This window comes from Aethalodelphis obliquidens, unplaced genomic scaffold (assembly GCF_003676395.1).
Source record: "Aethalodelphis obliquidens isolate GAN/ISIS:26980383/991018 unplaced genomic scaffold, ASM367639v1 scaffold57, whole genome shotgun sequence".
Taxonomy (NCBI): Eukaryota; Metazoa; Chordata; class Mammalia; order Artiodactyla; family Delphinidae; genus Aethalodelphis; species Aethalodelphis obliquidens.
Genome location: NW_020838001.1, coordinates 3,307,683 through 3,331,628, shown reverse-complemented (window position 1 = coordinate 3,331,628; position 23,946 = coordinate 3,307,683). Strand labels below are relative to the sequence as shown.

General features: G+C 33.5%; 1 protein-coding gene across 1 annotated transcript in view; it reads right to left on the bottom strand.

Annotated features, from left to right (window-relative positions):
- The window catches only part of SYCP2 (synaptonemal complex protein 2), a 71,981-nt gene that overhangs the window by 13,496 nt on the left and 34,539 nt on the right, over positions 1-23,946 (bottom strand). The window contains exons 14-29 of the mRNA XM_027086631.1: positions 21,852-22,000; positions 20,602-20,676; positions 20,016-20,162; positions 17,074-17,173; positions 16,064-16,221; positions 14,215-14,278; positions 13,834-13,891; positions 13,183-13,316; positions 12,594-13,033; positions 6,548-6,675; positions 5,719-5,755; positions 3,491-3,561; positions 3,333-3,390; positions 2,798-2,853; positions 2,324-2,381; positions 1,629-1,797 (exon numbers count right to left, since the gene is read on the bottom strand). Of these exons, the coding sequence (XP_026942432.1) occupies positions 1,629-1,797; positions 2,324-2,381; positions 2,798-2,853; positions 3,333-3,390; positions 3,491-3,561; positions 5,719-5,755; positions 6,548-6,675; positions 12,594-13,033; positions 13,183-13,316; positions 13,834-13,891; positions 14,215-14,278; positions 16,064-16,221; positions 17,074-17,173; positions 20,016-20,162; positions 20,602-20,676; positions 21,852-22,000 (1,902 nt within the window). The remainder of the gene's footprint in view (positions 1-1,628; positions 1,798-2,323; positions 2,382-2,797; positions 2,854-3,332; positions 3,391-3,490; positions 3,562-5,718; positions 5,756-6,547; positions 6,676-12,593; positions 13,034-13,182; positions 13,317-13,833; positions 13,892-14,214; positions 14,279-16,063; positions 16,222-17,073; positions 17,174-20,015; positions 20,163-20,601; positions 20,677-21,851; positions 22,001-23,946) is intronic.

Genomic DNA, 23,946 nt, shown 5'->3' with positions numbered 1-23,946 from the left:
ATACTGAATCTACTTTGTGTACTCCCTCTTACACGATCCTCCATATCCCCTCTGCCAAAAGGTCATCGCTATCCTGAAATCTGTTTCTTAGTCACTTGCTCTTAAAGTTTTACTTCACAGATATATATCCCTAGACAATATAATGAACTTTGTAAAACAGTATCACATTATATGAAATATTCTATGATTTGGTTTATTTTTCACCCATCATTATGTTTCTAAGATTTACCCATATTATTAAGAGTTGCTTCAGTCCCTATTCCCTTTTCTGCATTTCCAGGACAATTTCCTCTTTCTAAATATTCACTGAAGCCTAAGAACTGGGCTTATCCCAGCCAAGGAAATAATAATGAATTGGGATTATCCAAGGTCTTCCTGGCAATAAACCAGCTCGTACATATTGGCTCACTGTCATTCAACCATAAAAACAAAACAATTCACTCAGAAGTGTTCTATTTTAAGAGTATTTACTGACTTCAGTATTCTAACCTTTAATAACTTCCCATGTCATAAATGTCTTTACTTATACATCTTCCTACTAGACTATAAGGTCCCTGAGAGTATGTGAATCTTATCATGTTTCTCCTTGGCTTATAACACACTGCTTCAAAGTGCACACACTGTGACTAGACCCAGCCACATTTTTCAACATTTTGCCACAAGTCTGATCTACATTCCAACTACCCTGATACTGCACTTCCTAAGTACACTATGCTATTTCCTACCGTCTCTTATATATATGATAATCCTATTACTTCTCTTCCTCATGTATATGATTGAACTCTCATCTGTTTTCAAGATTCAGCCTCATTTCTAAACACACGCCAAAGTTCATTTCCTATTTCCTCTATTTTTACTTCTTTTTAAGCCATCGTTCCTTCCCCCAACTCCCACAGGTCACTAACAATTATTTTTATCCTGAAAGAAAATAAAAACTGATTCCTTAAAACAAATATAAAAGCTCAGAGTTATGTTACCTTCTTTTAAAAATGGAATATATAAAATCTCTGTGGTTTAGTAAACACTGAAATTTATCTAAGCTATGAAAATGGCCATTATGTCTAGCCAAAAATGCATACCTCAAACTCTTCTTGTCCAGCTACTTCAAGAAGCAGAAGACTTATGCTGGGAAAACATTTTATAAAAGATTTTGGCAAAAATATTTCTGTAAGAAAATTGTTTTCCTTTCAATAAATTTTTATTGCATCTATATGAATTCCTAAAAAGCAGAGAGTGGGGTGTTGTCCAAGCTTTGATGTTGTTTACAGTGCTGGGTTCATAAGTACTTAATACATTACTCACAGTAATTAGCTAAATAACTGAATAGTAGGCCATGAGTAGAGAAATGATGAGAGTGTGTCATGAACCAAAGATTATGATAAACCATATTTTGTGTCCCTAAAGATTCCAATAAAAAAGAAATTTAAATATAACCATATTACCAAAAATAATAAAAACCGCTGTAGCATTTTGGTGTATTTACTTTCATACTTTTTTTCCTATTCAAAAGAGTATGTAATTATAAACACTATCTACATAACAAAAACACATTTATCAACCAACAAAGTATTTCATACAGTTGAAACGGTAAAATCATTTACAGATTTCTCTAAAAAGTGATTTCTTACTTGATTTCCCACTTTTATGTTTCTTCACATTTTTATTTCTGCTGTAGTCTATTAGCTGTGGTTTTGATGTTGGTTCTCTTAGCCAGCTAATATCGGTCTTGCTGTCATCACATTTGTATTCTGTGTCACTATCACTAAAGAGATTTTTCTTTTTGTGATTAGTTACAGTCTATAAAAACAAAAAAACACAATCCTTGTAATAGATGAAGGAATCTGGCTTATTATATGTCATACAAAGGAAGTTAAACCAAAAAATAAAAAATAAAAAAACCCACCAAAAAACTCAGAAAAACTAACTTCTCATTTTTTTAGCACACTAAATCATCTATCTGGCATTAAGGACCTACCCAATAAAATCACTCAGAAACCCAGATCAGAGGTTGAGATTTATATTTTGCTGTCAATGTTGTTGTTAATTAAAAGTTAAATCAAAACAGCTTACTTCATAGAGACAAAACCTAATACCATTGAAGAGAGTAACTAAGGTTGTCATATCTTCTATTACTAGATGATTACAAATAGCTCAGACACTATAGGAAAAGTCAAAATAGGAACATGGATAATCTCCAGAGTAAAAAAAAAAAAAAAAGTGATCCAAATATTTTTGTTTTTCAGTTCTGGGATAATCTTTGGCATTGAAAAATTAGTAAAAGAAATACTGATTTTAATAGACACATTACGATATTATAACTTACTCTTTTATCTTTTGTTTTGAGAGAAGGTTCAAGTTCATCATGATTCCTTAAACCTAACCTTAAACAAAAATATGCATTAATTTAAATCTTAATTACTTGTTTTTTTAAGGTAGCATGCAACTGGACAGTCAGACCTGGGTTTTCTGCCTTAACTCTTTTACTACGTCCCTATATAAATGTGGCCAAGTCACTTATTCTCTCTGACCTCAGTTAATTATAAAGTAACAAGGTTAGATGAAAAGACTAGAAAAGACTAAGTCCTTTCAGCTTACAACTAATATTAAGTGTACAGAATCTGCAAATCAATTTTAGAAGTAAATGCTAAAATAATAGAATAATAGTAGTTATGACAGCATTTTTATTCTCTATTTTGATATGTTAAAATGTCAAACTGGGATGAAATATTTAAGAAAAAGAACAACTGAGAAAACTGTATTTTAAACTGATCCATCTAATTATAATAAAAATACCTACAATGTCACTGAACTATCCACGCAGGTTTCTCTAGCTGTAGTTTGAAATTCTTGGATCTACATTTTGAATAAGCATTAAAAAAATTTTTAGTGTTAAAAGAAGGTAAACAACAATTAAATTAACATAAAAATCTTGTTTCTATAACTTCATGTAAGATGTGACAATAAAATTAATCTTACTAAAATGTTTTTATATTTAAGAAGAAAGCTAGTAATATAAACTATATTAAAAACAAAATAAGATTAAATATGTTGCATCAGTAAAGAAAGTGAATTTCTTGTTGCCCCAGTTACTCATTTTTCTCTACTTCAGTCCAAAAGATTTGAAAGAAAACCAAAAATACCTAGGTTGGTACCAAATAAATTTTGAAGAATTTAATAATATATGTTAAAATATTTTAAAGCATATCTATAAGAGGATGGAAATTAGAAAACATGCTCTAATAACTGCATGGTAAATACAAAATAAATACTGAATAACTAAATACAAAATTTAGTATTTTGTACAAAATACAAAATTCTGATTTCTGGCTTACTCCAAGCTTTATAATAGGCTCATCAGCTCCATTCAAATTAAAATTGTAAACATCATTCCTGTAAAAATGAAGAGAAATATTAACTTCATTATACAACAAATACATTTATTGTCTTCAAATATGAAGAAAACTTTTAAGATTTATGAAAAATTACTTACAATGGGCATTCAGCAGTAACATTAACAAAAGTAGTCTTCAATTGTCTATAACTTTTTTTCTGAACCTTTTCCTAAATACAGAAGAAATTTACATAAAACCATTCAAACTTGTACATCACTTGTCAAACAAATAACAGATGCAACTAAATTTTCATATATTATCTAGTTGTGTTTCTATTAATATAAATTTCACATTTGTGAGTTTCTTTATAAACATCCACACTTTAAAAAATATTGACGACTTAAGTGTTAACTGAGAACATAATAGAAAGTATTGCAAATCAAATACAAACGATCCTTATATCTTTAATATTTATTGACATTACTGTACATAGGTAAATGACCTCACTGGTATTCTACAAGCTGAATTTAGTGATTCTAGGATCACAAAACAATCATGCTTCTACTTTTTCCCCCCAGTATCTCATTTGCTTTAAACTGTTAAATAGAACAATTTCAGGAGAGGCTAGGTTTATGTAAAATCTCATGTGAAAGAGACAAAATTGTATCAATCAACTAGTATTATTAGGGAAAGATGTGTGTACATTTATTCCTATAGCCCACTGCTCAAAGTATATTCAATCTGATCAAAAAGTAGGCAGAAAAGTTAAATAAAATTTTAACATACTTAAGTGTGTAATTACGTTATTAAAGTAATTTAACTATAATTAGTACACAAATACCACTGAATGATTGATTACTGATCAGAAATAATTAGAAGTCTAATTTAATATCTGGAAGTTGGAAATATTAAAACTAAAATATTCATTTTAGTTGTGATTCATCTTCAATTTTATTATTTCTTTTGGCAGTTTTATAATAAAATAGTTTACATTATTCCAAAAAGTTTATCCTTCAATATTTTACTCCTCTAATCACTGATCTGACTTGTTCTTTCCAAAATGATTTTTACCATTGTTTAGATACATTTGCTCAATTCATCTTTTGCATGCCAGTGTTTGCTAAGTTTTACTGAAGATCCAAAAATGAGCTGATATTAAAGAAGATACGAAGGTCTTACTTATATAGGATACAAAGATGATTCTAAATAGTTGCATTCTAGTAGAAAACAGAAGAGAGAAAAAAAAAACTGCAAAGTTAATAAAAAGGTACAAAGACATTATTGCACAGATTCAGAATTCTTGCCCATTTGGATTTTGAGTTAGGGCACCTTAGAAAGTTTTCATAAAGAAGGTAGACTCTGAAGCAAGGCTTGCAAGGAGGAATAAAGTTTTGACAAGGAGAAAAGAGGGTGAAAGAACCTGGCAACTCGCTTCGCAGTTCTTTCCAAAGGGGGAAGAAAAAGAATAAACACTTAGGAAAGACACTTCAAGGAATCTCAATTTATTATGTTTCAGCTAAATAAGACATGTCTAGGGAACTAATTTTAGGAAATAAGACAGACTTTTAAGAGGTCTAGGGAGCCAGCTTAAGTCTCCACTTAATTCAATAAGGGGGAGAGGAGATATGGGGATATATGTATACGTACAGCTGATTCACTCTGTTATAAAGCAGAAACTAACACACCACTCTAAAGCAATTATACTCCAATAAAGATGTTAAAAACAAACAAAAAGCAACAGAGACCAAAGAAGGATTCTCAATAAGAGAATGACATGATTGAAGCTGTGTGCTTTGGAAAGTAATAAAGCTAGTATTGAATGTAATGAATGGATTGGCACAGAGAAAATACTAGAGACAAAAAGAATTACATGAAGGATATTATAATAACCCAGGGATTAGAAATTAGAACTCAAAAAAATAGGAGTTGGCACAGGCAGGAGAGGGAAAACTCAAGAGGAACTTACAGAAGGTAAAGCTCAAAACTTGAAATTAACTGGAGATAACTGTGAGGAATAAATCAAAGATAACTGATATTTTAAACCTGGATGAATAATAAATGTTTTTAACAAAAATATGGACTTCAGGATGATCTTATTGTCAAGAGAGATGGGATAAGTTAGGAAAAAAATGGTACTGAATCATGTACCAAAAAGTAAAAATATCACACATGTATGTAAAAGAAGCATTTTCTTTGAAAAGCAGAACAGAAGTTTAGGGGGCTTTTCTGAGTACTTGCCACTAATCTGGTCAGTTGTTTAATCCATTTTTCAATATGCTGAAAACACTAAATCTACTTCCATCCTACTACTATTCTATTTTACTGTAAAGTCAAATATCATAGAGTTTGACTATACATTTGGTGTAGTTAAATACATGAAACTTACCTTACTGAGCTGTAGATCAGATTTGTTTGAAAAACCACTATAGAAAAGGTTTTGTCAAAATTAAAAAGGCAATTAAATGTCAGTAGAATGTTTTTCATAAAATCCATATTATATAAGGTAAAACATATTTGGATCACTAAGTCTACATTCAATATGCTACAAGTAACTGAAATGTGACAGTCCTAGTCTGATATTTTTGCAACTCCACACACAGTAAACAGCAACAAAAAAACTTAAGTCTAAGTTGAATCACTTATGCAGCAGGAGGTGCCAGACAATTTAAATGAATGGTTCTGCCATGAGAGTAATTTTTTTCATGCCATATAGAGTCAGAATTAACTTAAACATGAATTAACTACCTGGAAGCCTATAAAGAAACATTTTGTAATAAAAGAAAACCTTCAGAAGGACTGCAAACAAGGAATACATATATACAATACAAAATAACTCATTTCAGGTCATTTAAATTTCATATTTTATTAAGCAATATATGTAAATATATTTAGTCTTACTCATCACTAATCTCAATAAATAACATTTCTAAAATGTCTATATCCTAAAGATTTATTTCTGAAATGGTATGCTGTATCAATATGGTGCTCTTGATACTTTATAAAATGTAATCAGATACTAGAATGACTAATTTCAATTGTAGTTCCCTTTCTATATAATTTAAACAGATTCTATTTATAAAAGTAAATAAGTACCTGTGTTTTCTAATGGAAAGTTACATTATTTGGACATATGTTTAAAACTAACCTTAAAACTAGGTAAAATAATTTAGTTGTATCTCTCAGAAAAATATTCATTTCTAAATTTAAGAACATACCTGTCAATCAAAGACTCCTTTAATTTTCTTGTAGACTTTATGCCATCCTTTGGTTTGTATCTCTTATTAATTTGGCTTATCAAAGATTCTGCTGCATCAGTAAATCCTTTCCCTTTTGACTTTTCTCTCTGAAACAATTTGTTAGCTACTTAAAAACTCTACCAAGTTAACCTTCAAAGGAAAAAAAAGGCTGAAAAGAAAATTTAAGAAAAAAATCTGGTTCTATAAATAACTACAAAGAGAAATAAAAGGGGTCAGAAATTTTTTTTTAAAAAAACTTAATAAGTTTGCACCTTGTTAGGCATTACAACAACTTAGGAAAAGTCTTTTAACATACAGAAATGTGCAGAGTGCTTTGCAGCTATTAAAAAAAGTTTCTATCCATGGGGGAAAAAATCATAAAAAACTGAAGGAAACCAAAAGTTGGTTCTTTGAAAAGATCAATAAAATTGATAAGCCTCTAGCCAAGTTCATTAAGAAAAAATACAGAAATTACCAGTATCAGAAATGAGAGGCTATCACTATGGATCACATGGATAAATCGCAAGGATAATAAAAAAATATTATGAACAACTCTATGCTCATGAATTTGATAACCTAGAGTAAATGGACCAATTCCTTGAAAGATAAATTCTACTAAAACTCACACAGGGAGAAATAAATCATCTGAATAGGCCTAATCTATTAAAGAAATTGAAACAATAATTAATACCTGCCAAAACAGAAAGCAACAGGCCCAGATGGGTTCACTGTTGAGTTTTATCAAACATTTAAGGAAGAATTATACAACTTTTCACAACCTTTCAGAAGACAGAAGCAGAGGGAGTACCTCCTAACTCACTGTATGAAACCAATATATCCTAATACCAAAATCAAAGGAATTACAAGAAAGGAAAGCTGTAGACTAATATTTCTTATAAACATAGATGCAAAAATCCTCAACAAAAATTTTAGCAAATTGAATACAATAACATATAAAAAGAATTATGTACCCACAACCAAGTGGAATTCCAGGTATGCAATGTTGATTCAACATCTGAAAATCAACTAATATAATCCAGGTTGGGCTTCCCTGGTGGCACAGTGGTTGAGAGTCTGCCTGCCAATGCAGGGGACACGGGTTCGAGCCCTGGTCTGGGAGGATCCCACATGCCGCGGAGCAACTAAGCCCGTGAGCCACAACTACTGAGCCTGCACGTCTGAAGCTTGTGCTCCGCAACAAGAGAGGCTGCGACAGTGAGAGCCCATGCACTGCGATGAGGAGTGGCCCCTGCTCGCTGCAACCAGAGAAAGCCCTCGCACAGAAACGAAGACCCAACACAGCGAAAAATAAAATAAATAAATAAATAAATAAAATCCAGGCTAAGGAAGAAAAATCATATGATCATATCAGTAGATGCACAAAAGCATTTGATGAAATCCAATACCCATTCACAATAACAATTCTCAGAAAACTAGGAATGGAGAAGAATATCCTCACCTTGATAAAGAACATCTAAAAAAAAAAACTACGGCTAACATTATAAATTAATGGAGAGAAACTAGATACTCCCACTAATATCAGAAACGAGGAAAGGATGTCTGCTCTCACCACTCCTATTCAACATCATTCTAGAAGTCTTACTAATGCCGTAAGACAAGAAAAGGAAATACACTACATACATATTGGGAAGAAAGAAATAAAACTGTCTTTGTTTACAGATGACATCACTGTCTATGTAGAAAACCTCAAAAAAATCAACAAAAATATCCTTGGAGCTAAAGAACAATTATAGCACAATTGAAGGATACAAGGTTTATATACAAAAGTCAGTCACTTTCTTATAAACCAGTAATGAACAACTGGAATGTGAAATTACATTCCACTTATATTAGCACCCCCCAAAATGAGATATTTAGGTATAAATCTAACAAAACATGTACAAGATCTATACGAGGAAACATGACTGATGAAAAATCAAAGACTATCTAAAAAAAAATGGAGAACAGATATATGTATATGTAAAACTGAATCACTTTTCTGTACACCTGAAACTAACACATTGTTAATCAACTATACTCCAATATAAAATAAAAATATTTTTAAATAAATAAATGGAGATATTCCATGTTCGTGTATTTTAAGAAGCTCAATATTGTCAAGATGTCAGTTCTTTCCAACTTGATCTATAAATTCAATGTAATCTCAATCAAAGTCCCAGCAAGATATTTTGTGGTTATCGACAAAATGATTCTAAAATTTACAAGGAGAAGCAAAAGACCCTGAGTAGCCAACACAATATCAGCAGAGAAGAACAAAGTCTGAGGACTGACCCTACTTTAAGACTTACTGAAAAGACATTGAATACAATATAGGTGAAGGAACAGACAAATAGAATAATGGAAAAAACAGAGAGCCCAGAAAGAGGCCCACATAAATACAATTAGCTGATCTTTGACAAAGGAACAAAAGGCAGTACAGTGGAGGAAAGTTAGTCTTTTCAACAAATGGTGCTGGAACATCACCATGCCAAAAAAAAGAATCTAGACACAGACTTTATACCCTTCATGAAAATTAACTCAAAAGGGATAATAGACCTGAATGTAAAGTGCAAGCTATAAAACTCCTAGAAGACAACATAGGAGAAATAGGAGAAAATCTAGGTGACCTTGGGTTTGGAATACCTTTTTAGGTACTACACCAAAAGCACAATCCATGAGAGAAAAAACTGATAAGTAGGACTTCATTAAAATTAAATATGTCTGCTCTGCAAAAAGCACTGTTTAGAGAATGAAAAGACAGACCACAGATTGGGAGAAAATATTTGTAAAATACATACCTAATAAAGAACTTGTATCTAAAGTACACAAAGAACTGTTAAAACTCACCAATTAGGAAGCAACCCAATTAAAATTGGGCAAAAGATGTGAAGAGACAACTCACCAAAGAAGATATACAGATGGTAAATAAAAATATGAAAAGATGCTCAACATCATGTCATTAGGGAACTGCAAATTAAAACAACGAGATACCACCAAGCACCTGTAAGAATGGCTAAAATCCAAAACATTGACAATATCGAATACTGGCAAGGATGTAGATCAACAGGAACTCTCTTACTCATTGCTGATGAAATGCAAAAATGGTACAGCCATTTTTTCCACTTTTGGAAGACAGGCAGTTTCTTACAAAGCTAAACATACTCTTACCACATGACCCAGCAATCGTGCTCCTTGGTATTTTCCCAACTGAGTTGAAAGTTTATGTCCACACAAAACCTGCACACGAATGTTTATAGAAGCATTATTCGTAATTGTCAAAACATGGAAGCAACCAAGATGTCCTTCAACAGGTAAGTGGATAAACAAATCTTGGTATGTCCATACAATGGATTCAGCATTAAAAAAAAAAAAAAAAAAAAGAGCTATCAAACCATAAAAACACGCGGAGGAACATTCAATGCATATTGCTAAGTGAAAGAAACTAATCTGAAAAGATGACATACTATATGATTCCAACTCTGGCATTCCGGAAAAGGCAAAATTATGGAGACAGTAAAAAGATCAGTGATTGCCTGCAGTTTGGCGGAGGAGGGAGGAAACAAGGGAGGGGTGGAGCACAGGGGAATTTTGGGGCAGTGAAACTATTATGCATGATACTCTAAGGGTCAATATCTGTTGTTATACATCTGTCAAAAAAACATGGAATACACAACACAAAGAGTGAACTATAATGTAAACTATGGACTTGAGTTAATAATGTTTCAGTACTGGCTCATCATTTGTAACAAATCTACTAGCGTAAGATGTTAATGATAGGGGAAACTGGGGTGGAGTGAATGGGTATATGGGAACTCTTTGTATAGCTGTATACCTGAAACTGCTCTAAAAAATTCTATTAATTTTTTAATGGAAAGACTACGAAGTAGGAATATTATCTGCATAATTTTAGATTATCTGGTTAAAAGAAAACTTGAACACTCTTACTAAAGATATGAGTTCTCTTGCTTTTAGTTTTATTTTTTTCTGAGCATCATGCATATGGGTTTTTTAAATTATGGTAAAATATAAACATAACATGACATAAAATTTATTATTTTAACCATTTTTAAGTTCATATGTTTTTATATATAATAGATAATAAGTTTTTACTTACTATCCCTTCTTGAGATTACCAGAAGACAGGGTATACCTGCCTTGATAAAAATGTAGCAAAAACAAACCTCCCCTAAAACAGTGTATAATTAATATAATATTATTAAGAACTCTGACATAATTAGAGCCAATGTGGGAAATCTGTACCACTGAACTACAGAGGTTCTATTTCTCTGGGTTTATCCAGTGAATAGAAAGACATGATCAGACAGATGACTACCTTAGAGGAGAGTCACCCATGAATGAGAGTGGCAGGAAATGCTGCACAGTAATAAAGAGAGTGACGCTATGAAAGAGCAAAGAGAACTTCTGAAAACGGGAAGTTGATTTAAAAAAAAAAAAGCACAGCTTAGAAAAGATCAAGTTTCTGTGCTCCCAGGAAAAAAATGACTAGATCAGAAAAATTCTGTGGAATGATTCTAAATTCCAAAGAAAACAGTTTAAAATTAAAATTGAAGGACAGATCAGCATTCAGACAAAAAGAAACTTACTTCCACTGGGTCTGAAGGAACTAAATAGCAGCTAAGACTAGAAAGAAGAGAGAATAGCGTACTGAGAATCAAGAAGAAAGTGACCCAAAAGGATCTGGTTAAAAAGGAAAGTAGCCAAATGAGGCAGAAAAAGGGAATTGCAGGTTAAAAACAAAATAAAGAGTAGCCTGGTCAAGACAAATGAAATAATATCTAATTATATACAACAACTGCAAAATTGGCTATTAAGTATTTCACTTGCACACTAAGATGCTCCAATATATGAACATTTTACACTGACTCTAGAAATTTGGCCACCCAGGTATTAGTAACACTCTGGAAGATAAATGAAGGCCTGTACAACCTGGATCTTTTAAGGCATAGTGCAAAAGCGATTGCATTACTGGCAGTGGAAATGTATTCTGATTAGAAAATTTTCTTAATCTGAATCTTGGTAGCAATGACCAAAGAAAAGGTTTATAACTTTAACTGCTACAAAAAGTAAACTTTCAGTCTCAAAGTATGGTGCAAACTAGCTAAAACTCTCCTGGAGATGTTCTACAGATGATTAATTTGAAGAAGTGGAGTCTGCAATGAGGACAAGCAACATTTACAATAGAAGATAAGTCTCCTCCACCCCACTTACATACTTTCTTGAAAAACCTCGTCAAACTTTAAGGCAATAATCCAAGAAATGTTTCAGATGCTACTACGTGCAAAGCTGTGCTAGGCCATGCAGGAAAACAAACGTTGCATAAAACATAGTCTTTACACTCTAATAGGTTAAAACGGGGGGAAAGACCACACAAAATAACCATTTATTAAAAAAGAAAGGTAATCACCATAAGAGAGGCACAGGCAGTTCTATATGCATGTTCAGAAGAATCTGAGGGACAGAGTGGGAGAGACCCAATAAGAGGAGACAAGGAACTGCAGGGTTCATTCATGCTATACCTATTTACATGCCAGCTATGTGCCAGCAGGCACATAGGTTCTATCAGGGCTGGGACTGGGGAGAGGTCAGAAAGGGGTTCAGGAGGCGTGCACTCTCAGAGTCTAAGCCTGAATTAAAGAACATGATATTACTAATGGTTACCAGTGGGGAGAGGGAAGAGGAAAGGGGCAAGATAGGGGTATGGGATTAAGAGATGCAAACTACTAAATATAAAATAGATAAGCAACAATGGTAAATCGCACAGCATAGAGAAATACAGCCATTATTTTGTAATAACTTTAAATGGAGTATAATCTATAAAAATATTGAATCACTATGTTATATACCTGAAACTAATGTAATATTGTACATCAACGATACTTCAATTAAAAAAAGGACAGGGTATTACAAACACTAAATTTGTAGCAATTAATCAAGCTTCTTTCACTTTATGTTATTAAGTAGGCATATTATGGGTGTGCAGAAATAAAACATACTGAAAGCTCACCATTTTTTTTTGTTTCAAATCCCAGGAATTAAATTCAGATGTCAGTCTTTCCCCTGATTTTCTATGACTTTCTGCATTTTTTCTAGGAGAAGGGCTTTTATCACAGATAGCAGTATTCACATCTTTTGACAGTATGTATTTCTTCCTACAGATCACAGATTCTTCAACTTTCTTATTTAGGAGAACTGATTTTAAAGTAGTTTCAGATTCAATATGCCAATCACTCTGCTTTGTATTTTCAGTATTTTTCTCCTCCAAATGTTTAGAATGATTTAGTTGTTGTTGTTTGTTTCTTTTGCAAACTTCTACTTCTGCTTTATGTATTTTGTTATGCTGCATTATTTCTTTCCCATACTGCACCTTTCCCATTTCCTGAGAATTATCATCTGATATTGAAGAGGATGATTTTTGTTTAGTAAGTTTTTTGTTGATAACAATATCTAATGGGAAAATGAGAAATTAATCCTTATTAAATTTATAAACTGATCATATACAAAATTTGTTAAAACCAAAATATTTGTTAAGACATTTCAAGAAATGAGTATTTCCTTGAACAACTATTTTATATACAGAGAAAACTGTGTTTCACCTTGAGTAAATGTGTCTCCTGATGAAGTACTTGCTCTTTTGTTATTACACAGATTAATATTTGTTACAGGTGGCCAACGTGCCCATTTGAAGTGCATTTTATTTCCACAGATGTTGTCTAAAACACCAGGTAACCTGCAAAATAAATTCATTTGCTTATCACAAAACATTAGCCTATGACTGATATAAGGCCTTGATTCTTTTTATTTAGTCAATGTTTACTGACAGAAATTTAACAGTCAAGTATGAAAAGTCCTGATGAAAGTTAAAATTTACTATATAATTGATCAAGATTAAAGAATATTATTTTAAAAGTTCCATTATTGCTACTATTTTGATATCTACCTAAATACATCTCACATATCTTACACGTCTTCAGGTATATCTAAACTTGGTTAATTTTCTTCACATTCATTCTTTATTGTTTTAAAATCTCATTCATTTTAAGTCAATTTGAAAAGAGTTACGTTGGTTGAAGAAACATATAGGCTATTCCCCATTGTGCGATCATAATAATACTTGAAAGATGATAAATTCTATAACCAATACTACACTCTAAGAATATAAAGGCCTTGTCCTTTAAATTTGTTACACTCATCTAAAAGTAACATTATTATAGGCTAAATGATTTGATGGGTTTTCTCATACTTACACAGGTTTATCTATTTTTCCCACTGCCTGTGAATCAGGAACAATTTCCTGGAGTTCACCTAAATAAAACAAAAATTATGGTATTTTCATTTTTTCGTGCAGTTGGCAGGGTAAAATGAAAGCTAGAATTTGATCGAAGTTCACATACTGGGATGGAAAGATTGATTGATCTCATCTTCCCCCTCCCAGACCCAAACTTCTTGGGAACCAAGGCTGTATTATATTTTCTTGTAACCTCTAAGTTCTTTGCATAAAGCTGAATGTATTCATTATAAATCTTTTTTTCAAATAAATGAAAGGGAAGTATAGAGAGGAGTGTGTGTGTGTGTGTGTGTGTGTGTGTGTATAAAGGATGACTAAAATTAAACCAAAGATTACTTACTAAAATTTTGGTTTGGGAATTCAATGTCCTTATTTTCTGTCTTTTCTCTATCAGTTTCGATATGCTATAAACGGGAGAAATTTTAATATAAATTTGAATTAAGGCATTATATGAAAACAACTTTTGAAAGTCAGAGTATTAAAGTTTAAAACTTTTTTGTCTTACTATTAAAAGTTGGATAGTATTTCTATTTATTTCATACGATTATGCCCATTCTAGAATATTGCCTATCCTAAAACACAAGAAAGTAACTTTCATTGCAGATAAGGAGGCAGAAGATCCTACAAATTTTCTGATCTCAGCCACAGCTAGAAAAATAATTCAATTTTCCTCTCTGAGAATTTCTAGCACCTCCTTGGCGTATCTTCTCTTGCTATTGATCTCATAGCCTGCATCTATTCTGTCTTTTCACTAACATACATATGAACCGGAAATTATGAAGTATTAACTTATTTTATAAAGTTTTGGCCACTGCACAAGTAACTTCTTGACTGTAGCAAGCTTCCCTCTTTCCACAGCCACAGATACATACCTTCCCGGACCAAATAAAAATTTGCCATCACTATCAGAAAAATATACCCTCTAACTAAGATATTTTGCCTCATCCTGGCTGTCTTCCCTACTGGAAGAGGAGCAGTATGAAAATGTACAGGTGTGTTTTTTGTTGTCACAATGACAGAAGGGCTCTCCTGACAATAAGTAAGCACAGGCCTAGGACACTTTTCATCCTACAACATTCAGAACCACACTGCACAGCTAAACAATATTGCCCCTATTAAGAAACACTTAGCTAGACAATTTGAACCATTACTTTGACTATTTTTTCCTAATATCTTCAACTCTTGCACCCTTTATCTTTCAGCCTCATAACCATTAAAAATTTTTTTACATCCACCATCTTTCTTTTTTTTACTGTAACACCAAGGCTGCTAAGCTTTATTTGAGGAAATTATACTTACTTCTAAACTAATGCCATGATAAGCTTCATAGTCTTAAAATTGAACTGGGCCCTCAACACTGCCTAACACTTGTACTTATTCTTCCCCCTCTCCATTCTCTCTCAGTAGTTATTCCAAACCTCTGTGTGTCTCTGATCCCTCTACTTCAAGGCTCTGTCCCCAAGAGAAGCTCACCATGTTCACACTTCAGAGAAAACAAAAGCTTTCAGGTGTTCCTCCTCATCTACAAACTTATCTGTATCTCTGATTACCTATTTCTCCAAGACACAACTTTCTCTCATCCATTCCCTGCTCTGTCCCCCCTTCAACTTCCTGAAAAGAATGCCCTCCTCGATGTCCATGTGACTAATAACCTTTATTGACCCTTCAAAAATCAACTCTTCTCCATCTCCTAAAAGAGCATCTCCTGATCTTCAGCTTCCCCTCCAGCTCTGGGATTAGGCACTTGCCCCTCTACTAGGTTTCTATTGCATCCTGTATGTACATCTGAGAACACATACAGTATTATAATCATCTTATTAATTTGTCTAATTCCCATGCTAGACTTTGAGATACTAAAAGATTCCACTTGTGTCTTATATTTCTAAACCAGAACCTTCCCCATAGCAGACACTAATTTGTATAATAAACTAAAGAATGATGGCAAGTCCATTTCTCCTAGTGAAGGCATAAATCAGTTACACTGAATGAATATTTCTAAATTTTACTGTTAGCACAGTAAATGATAAGAACTTACTTTCAAGGACAATAAATGATATCTAAAAAATTTAAAAAGCAATACTGTAGGAAAAGTGAAACACTCACTGCTTGCAAAAGTAATTAGCTCAATTATGTATTTCTACAATAATTTGATAAAAATTTATTTAAAAATGCTTTCAAAGTAAAGTTACTTTGTCTGTATTATCTCCTCTATTTCTTTCTTCAGATGGTCTAGATTTAAGTGATACAGCATTATCCACTCCATTTTCCAATGTTTTAGAAGCACCAGGTTTTTCTGTAGAACTCGTCATTTGCAGTGGTGGTTTAATTCTTCTTCTTCGTAGTGCTGCTAAAAAGGAGGACAAAGGACTGCTATATTTGTAGGATTTTCTATGTTGTTCTCACTGAGACACTTTTTGCTGAGGAAGGTTAAAAAAGGGGATTCTAAGATGGGTCCCAGGTTTCTGATTTAGATGAGTAACTGGATATGGACGCCATATTCCAAGGTAAGAAATGGAGAAAAACTGGCAGGGAGGGTGGAAAGATGAATTTATTTTGGACCTGTTAAGTTTGAGAAGTTTGTCAAATATTAGATAATTTCCCAGTAGGCAATCAGATTTTGGGAACAGAAGGTCACTATTAAATTGTCATAAAGATTAAATAATACTGTGTTTATAGCAACTAGTACACAGTATCAGATTATTTTAAAATTTTTATTTAGCTCTTAGTATGTACCAGGCACTGTCTAAATGTTTCACAACATTTGTTTAATGAATAATTTTTATTTAATCCTTTAAACAGTTTAATTTGATGAGGTTAGACACTTCAGTCCCATTTCATAGAAAGGAAACTGGTTCTAAACTTAGCTACAAAGTACATACCCAGGAGTGGGGAAACAAGCCCAAGCAGCCTGATTAATTTAATGCTTTATCCACTGTGTTATGCTGGCTCTCACTTAAAATTACAACAAATTATTAATGCTGGATATTAATATTCTGAATAATGTTTATATGGACACCCATTAAACTTCTCAGACATTTGTAATTTTTTGACAGAAGACATTTGTGGTTCATATTTTATTAATTTTTATATCCCCAAATTATCCTCTAGATAAATTAGGTCCAGAATACTCCTGAATTTAAAAAATGCCAGCTTAAAACAATAATACTTTTTAGGAATCTTCAAAGGCAATAAAACTTACATGTATTGACTAAAAATATTGGACTTCTCACAGTGTATCTATCTGAGCCAGGAACAATCATTGATGCTTCAGACATTTTTCTTTTGCTAGGAGTAATTATCTTAAACCATGAGAAAAAAAAACCCACAGTAAATATACATTCTCTTTTGAAATTAAATATCCTGTAATTTTATTCACAACATTTCACCTTGACTACACACAAAAGACATATGGTATTTTATAAACAATATGATATCCAGAAATATCTGCAGTTTAGCCTGACTTGAGGGATTTTATCCTAACGTTTGGTATTGAATAGATAGCCGAAACAAGTAAAGGGTGTTGTTTTAAAGAATATTTAAAGAATATCCAGACTTGGAATTATTGTACCTTTATATATTAGCTGAAAATATTTTATTGACACTCAGTTTATCTAGTTAACCATTGGCTCACAATTTCCTATTGTATTTCATAAGGATAATGTTTGGAACACGTATTTATGTAAACTTGTTTGTGAAAGTTTTCATAACATTAAGCCTTGTTCAAAACTTTCACACATTTAAAAAATTGTATTAATATTCTGTGAAGACTAAACTGCCTTTGGAGTAAAACGCAGCTACAGGAGTTCAGAGACTCAGTGGCACACAAGCTAGTGTTCCAAAAAAGATGTGCATTTTCTAACTTTAGCCTAGAATGACTGATAAGAGCAGAGGAGGGACTACAGGAGACAGGAGTTCCAGAGGATGCCGTACAAAGGAGTACATGATGACAAACCATAAAGAGGGAGAAGACAGCTGTTTTGAAAAAGGCACCTGCCTCTAAGACAGAGAAAAAAATATTGATGGAGTTTTGAGTAGGTATGTATATAGGGCAATGGAGGAAAGGTGGGGAAGGACAGGAGAAAAGTGAATTCTAAGATTAACCAGAAAATAAGCTACTGAATCAGTAGATTCTTCTTAAAGAAATTACAGTTCTAGTGGTATATAATGAATGAGATCCAAAAAGTTACTTATTCATATAAATGCTTCAAACAGTTAGTCCTTATTGAAAACACAGTGGGTATTTAACAACAGTGCAATGTTTTTCAAACTTTAGTGTGGTTAAGATCTTTTCCAGAGTTTGTGTTATGATTCAATAGGTTTAGGTGGGTGGGGGGGCTCTAAGAATCTGCATTTTTAGTAAGTACTCAAGTTATGATTCTGATATAAAGACAAAAAAAGGCTTTTATAATCTAATCATCTGAGGGAACTACAGTTGACAAAAATGATACTTTTAATTTAATGAAGGACACAGACTACAGGGAAAAATAGTAACACAATGTATGGAAGAGCCTGTGAGAGTTATAGTTGCCTAAAGGTGAGAGATTAGTAAAAACAAATAATCGGGAAAAGCTCCATTAAGAAAGTAAAAATGAACAAAGATTTACAAATGTAAGTACACTTTAGATAAGTAGAAGTAAAAGCAGCATGAATGAAAGTACAGAGGCAAGAATGAGCATGCCATAAAAAAAGAGACAGTAAAGCAACTGACCATACTAAAGTGGAGGGTATTTTGATATAGTATTAAATTACAGAATGTCTTCAAACTAAGTCAAAACTTAGATTTAATGGGATAAACACAGAGATGACAAGGCTTTCTGAGCAGAAGAATGCTATGAGGATACTGGTATTAAGAAAAATCAGTGGTGTACGACACAGGGTAGCTCACAAAATGGAGCAATAGTGTCAAAGACACTATTAGAAGGTTACTGTATAACCTACGTATGCTAAAATGAGTAACGGTAAAGGGAATAATAAGGAGGAAACGATGTGAGAGATACTATGAAAGAACAATCACTAGCACCTTGCTTCTAGGTATGGGGGGAGAAGAGTTTGGAATCAAGGATATCATCAGAAAAATGAATGGTAACATTACTGAAGTATGGAGGCAGATGCAAACTTGAAGCAAAAGATAAAGAGTTTGAGGTAGACTTTAGGAAAGGGCTTGAAGAGACACAACCAAGGAAAATATAAAAAGAGTAAGTGGAGGGCTTCCCTGGTGGCGCAGTGGTTGAGAGTCCGCCTGCCGATGCATGGGACACGGGTTCGTGCCCCGGTCCGGGAATATCCCACATGCTGCGGAACGGCTGGGCCCGTGAGCCATGGCCGCTGAGCCTGCGCGTCCGGAGCCTGTGCTCCTCAACAGGAGAGGCCAAAACAGTGAGGCCCGCATACCACAAAAAAAAAAAAAAAGAAAAAAAAAAAAGAGTAACGTAGCTATAGAACTTTGAACAGAAGCCTGGTACATTTTAAGAGCTTAAATTATGCACAGGAAGGAAGCTCTCTAAGGGAGAAGGCATAGACATGTTCAGAAAGCTGGGTATCAAGCTTTTAGAGCAAATCTACATTTAGGAGACAGTGAGAGAAAGTATCTCTGATGTAGTAACAGAAGTAAAAAGAGAATTAAAATGCTAACACAGAAGACAAAGGAGAGGACATTAAGAAAGAGAGGGCTGTTAGCAATGTCAAGTGTCACAGCAAGATGTGGAGAGGCGGCTGAGAAATGGTTCTATCACATGCAGCCTAGAGGAGATCCTCAATGGAGCAGGAGGAGGAGGAGAAAGAACCTAGTATTTTGCTTTCTTTCCTCATGCCAGTAAACAGAACATTACATTATAAATTTGTATTGGCCAGTGCAGAGACAGAACAGAAAGGATAAATGCAAAAAGTGGTAGTTACTTTCCTATATATCTCTAATTTGAAACTTACAAGTGTATAGTATACCTTGTCCTAAACCCCTAAACCTTACATATAAACACAGTCTGCTGAAACACTAACTCTTGTTTGCATTTGTAAAATGCAGGGGAAATACTCTGAAATGTTACTGATGAACATATGAATTCTAGATGCTTTTTTCTGTAATTATATATAGCAATGATTTGACCTATGCTATTTTATAAATGACTATTTTGATGCCATATATACCTTAGGCTGACTATTTTTTATGTCTCCTTGATTACTGTTTTTGATACATTTTGGAGGTTTAGCAAATTCCTCTTGGGGGTTAGCTTTTTCTTTCAAACTAACAAGTTCTTCTTCGACTGGTGAGATTTGACTTTCTGGGACTAGAATCTGTTGGAGAATAAGGAAAAAGTGTTTAAAACTGCAAACCATAGGAAGTTCTCAATCACTGGATGACTTCGTAAAGCGCTCATTCATCTCACACTCATAAAGGTCAATTCTTTTTGTCTTATATCTATGTACTGTTATAATTTTTAGTCCTTTTTCAAATGTTAATAGACATAATACAGGCTTTGGCATTAGTGGAAGAACATGTACTTCTGATTTTTATTTAAAGTTACCAAAACTGGTATTAATAACAATCTACCTTCTGTACTGAAATAAATGATTATTAATGTGTTTAAAAAGTATATACATCTTATTGGGGCATTATGTTGAGACAATTTATTTTTTAGATATTCACCCTCCAAGATGAACTTTATTACTGTGCTCTCATTATTTAGGGTTAAACTTAGCCCAGTGGTAAAAATCAAGTAAGTCAGACACATACCTGTGATCCACTTGCATCAAAAAGAATATGCACAGATGTTTTGGCAACGGAAATGCCTTGTTTTCTGGTAAATTCCTAAAGTAAAATTAATTCAAAGGGATGTCATTTTCTCCCAGTTCTTTCCATTTTAATACAATTATTTCCTATACCTGTTTCCTTCCAAAATTGCCAAATTATCTTAAATCATTATTATTTATACATATAAATACTCTTTTCAGAATAATTCAATGAGTCCCCACTAACCACGGTCTTAGCCTATTTTGGTAAGGGTTCCTCACAAGCATATTATCTGCTATTCTTCACCATAAATCTTTTGCACGCTATAGACTGAATGTTTCCCCCACAATTCGTATGTTGAAACGTAGTCCCCAAGGATGGTATTAGGAGTGGAGGCCTTTGGGGGTTGCTAAGGTCATGAGGGCAGAGCCCTTATGAATGGAATTAGTGCTCTTACAAAACAGACCCCAGAGAAATCCCTCACCCCTTCCACCATGTAAGGACACCGTGAAAAGATGGCCATCGATGAACCAGGAAACAGGCCCTCACCAGACACTGGGTCTGCTGGTGCCCTGATCTGACTCACAGCCTCCAGAACTATGAGAAAAAAATGTTTGTTGTTTAGGCCACCCAGTGGTATTTTTGTTACAGTAGCCTGAACAAACTAAGACGTGGACCATCCAAGCTTGTCAACTGAACATCTCCCTAAACATAACATGAATTGCCACCTTGATTCCCAGTTAAACAATATCCGACTCATATCGTCTTCCACAGTCCTGGAAAGCATCTTATCTAAATTTCATTCATTAACTTCAAAGGCCATTTCAAGGCCCACCTCCATAGCCTTTCCTTCAAATCTGACTCTTAATGGGCATTCTTTCTTCAACATCTATACTTCATTTTCTATATGCCACTTACTTCTTCTGAGGCACATTCTATAATTCTCATAATGTTTAATATCTTGAAAACAAGTCTTTGTCTCATTTCACTTTTTAAACACCTCGCAGAAATTCATTAAATGTTTTGAGTAGGTGCTGCTAATTCTGTCATCTGAGATTCTTTCTAATCGGTAACTGAAAGGGTATGGCTAACAATCTGATGGCCATTCCACAATACAAACTTAAAGGACTAAAAATCTACATGTTATTTTATAAAGAATTATAGGAAAAAAAAATCAATGAAACTTAGTCCCAAGTAACTGAAAGTTTCCAGAATTATGAAAATAAATGTTTATTAAAAAGAGTTTAACTTACCCTATACTTATCTGCACCAAAAACTTTTTGTGTCACATTAGTGATTTCTAACGATGCATCAAAATACAAAAGCAATTCTTTCCCTTCTCTTTTACTAATTTTTACTTTATTTTTCAGAATTATAGTCAGTAGCTTCTTCGATTCTCTCACTGTACACAAATGAATCACACTGATTAGTTTACATTAATTCCTATGATACCACTCTATAGGTATACTATAAATAAGAAAAGCATGCAGCATACCAATTAAAATGAACTGAAATAAAATTAACTTTTAGGATTTAAAAGTATTTAAATTAATCAATTCTGGTACTAACTACTTACGTAAAGAAATCAACAATTCAGTTTATTTTTCAAAGTCTCAGTTTCCTGATCTATAAATTACAAGGTAATACAATAATTAATGAACTAAAGCCCTGAGTACATCCTGGACACTAACAGGTTCTTAATAAATATTCTTTGAACACATCTGAGAAAACTATTTTCTTAATTTAAAACAGGCAAAAAAGAAAATAACTTTAATTCCATAACTAACTATTCCTAGGCATAAGCATCTATTCAGACATTTCTATTAAATCCACAGTTACAAACGTGTTGACAATGAACGTCTGATAAAAACTTGAGTACCAGGATATTGTGAAGGAAGGATACAGTGCTAATCCTCAATGAATTCACCAATCCAGTGAAAAGAAAATACTGTTAAGCGCCAGTTTATATGAAGTATTCACCTCCCTTCCTCCAAAAAGTTACAGAAAATTACCTGGCACCCAATTAATGTGCCTGTATTATGGACCGAAGGCCACTATGGTCCTGTCCTACCTCTGGTGCTGCTCCTGTTGCTGACTGAGAAGTCTCCACACCTGCCCCCAGTGTTTGCTTTTGGGCAAGAGGAAAACATCCTGAGGGAGAAGGACCACACCAAGGATAAAACTTTGTGTCTGCATCAGGAAAAGCTCCGCTGGCCACTCCACGCTCTACCCTAGAGGACAAATGTCCCTATCGGCTCTAAAACTCTCTGATCCTTGTAAGGCTTGCCCAAGCAGAAAGTGTCTTATTTGCTTTTGCAGCTATATGGTCATGACACTTCCTCTGTGATGTCCTTTGATGGTACTAAGAAGTATTAGTTGTCTGAAGATAGTGGTAACGCAGTTTCTAATCCAAAATGCTGGCAGTGTTTTTTTTTTGAAAGAAAAAAAAGTCACAAGTCTCAACAGTAAAAGTTTTCAGGCCTTAGAGATGAAAGATCAGGTGACGTTGAAAATGATAATGTTTCAGATTGTGATGATGAAGATTAGAACACTTCTAATCTTTATGAATATTTTTGTTTATTGTTATACCCCTCTGATACGCATTTGAATTTTTTTCTGCAGCTTGCTGTGAACTTAGAGTAAATGCAGTATTTGCTTCACTGCTTGCATGAACATGGTATTAGAATTACTTCCAATGTATTATTTTGCTGAATGCTTTGTACCTTTTTCTACAAAGCATTCTCCACATGTCATGACTATCTACGTAAGAATTTGTTGATATTTGTTATATTTTATTGCTGACTTTGTTGAAATTTCTGGTATTTGCTTTGACTGCCTAGACTATATCGTGGCTTGCTTTCTAGTTAGCAATATTACTGAAATACCAGAAAACTTCCTATTTTGTTGCTTCCTATAAAATCCAAGTATTTATAGATATCAACATATTTGGATCTTATAATGTTATCTAGATATTTCTGTAGGATTCCAGTATACCATTCTTAAATGAATAATGTTTTCTCCTGCAAAGCCATTCAAAATAACACTTAATTGTCCATGGAGCCTTTATTTTATATACTCCTATAAACTGAACATAAAAGGGTCTAACCTCACCCTATTGTGCTGCGGCTTCCCCTTTCCTTCAGTCTGCAACTGTAGATGCTCTTTTTCACTAGAACTACTGCTTGATCTCCAGAGTCCATACTTTTTTTTAACTTCCATTGAGTGCCAGTCATATAAAAAATTCAGATCTTGCCTGCTCCACATAGGTAGACCACATCACCACTTTATTACAAAGGATATTAAAAGATACCAATGAACAGCCAGATGAAGAGAGATAGTGCGAGGTCT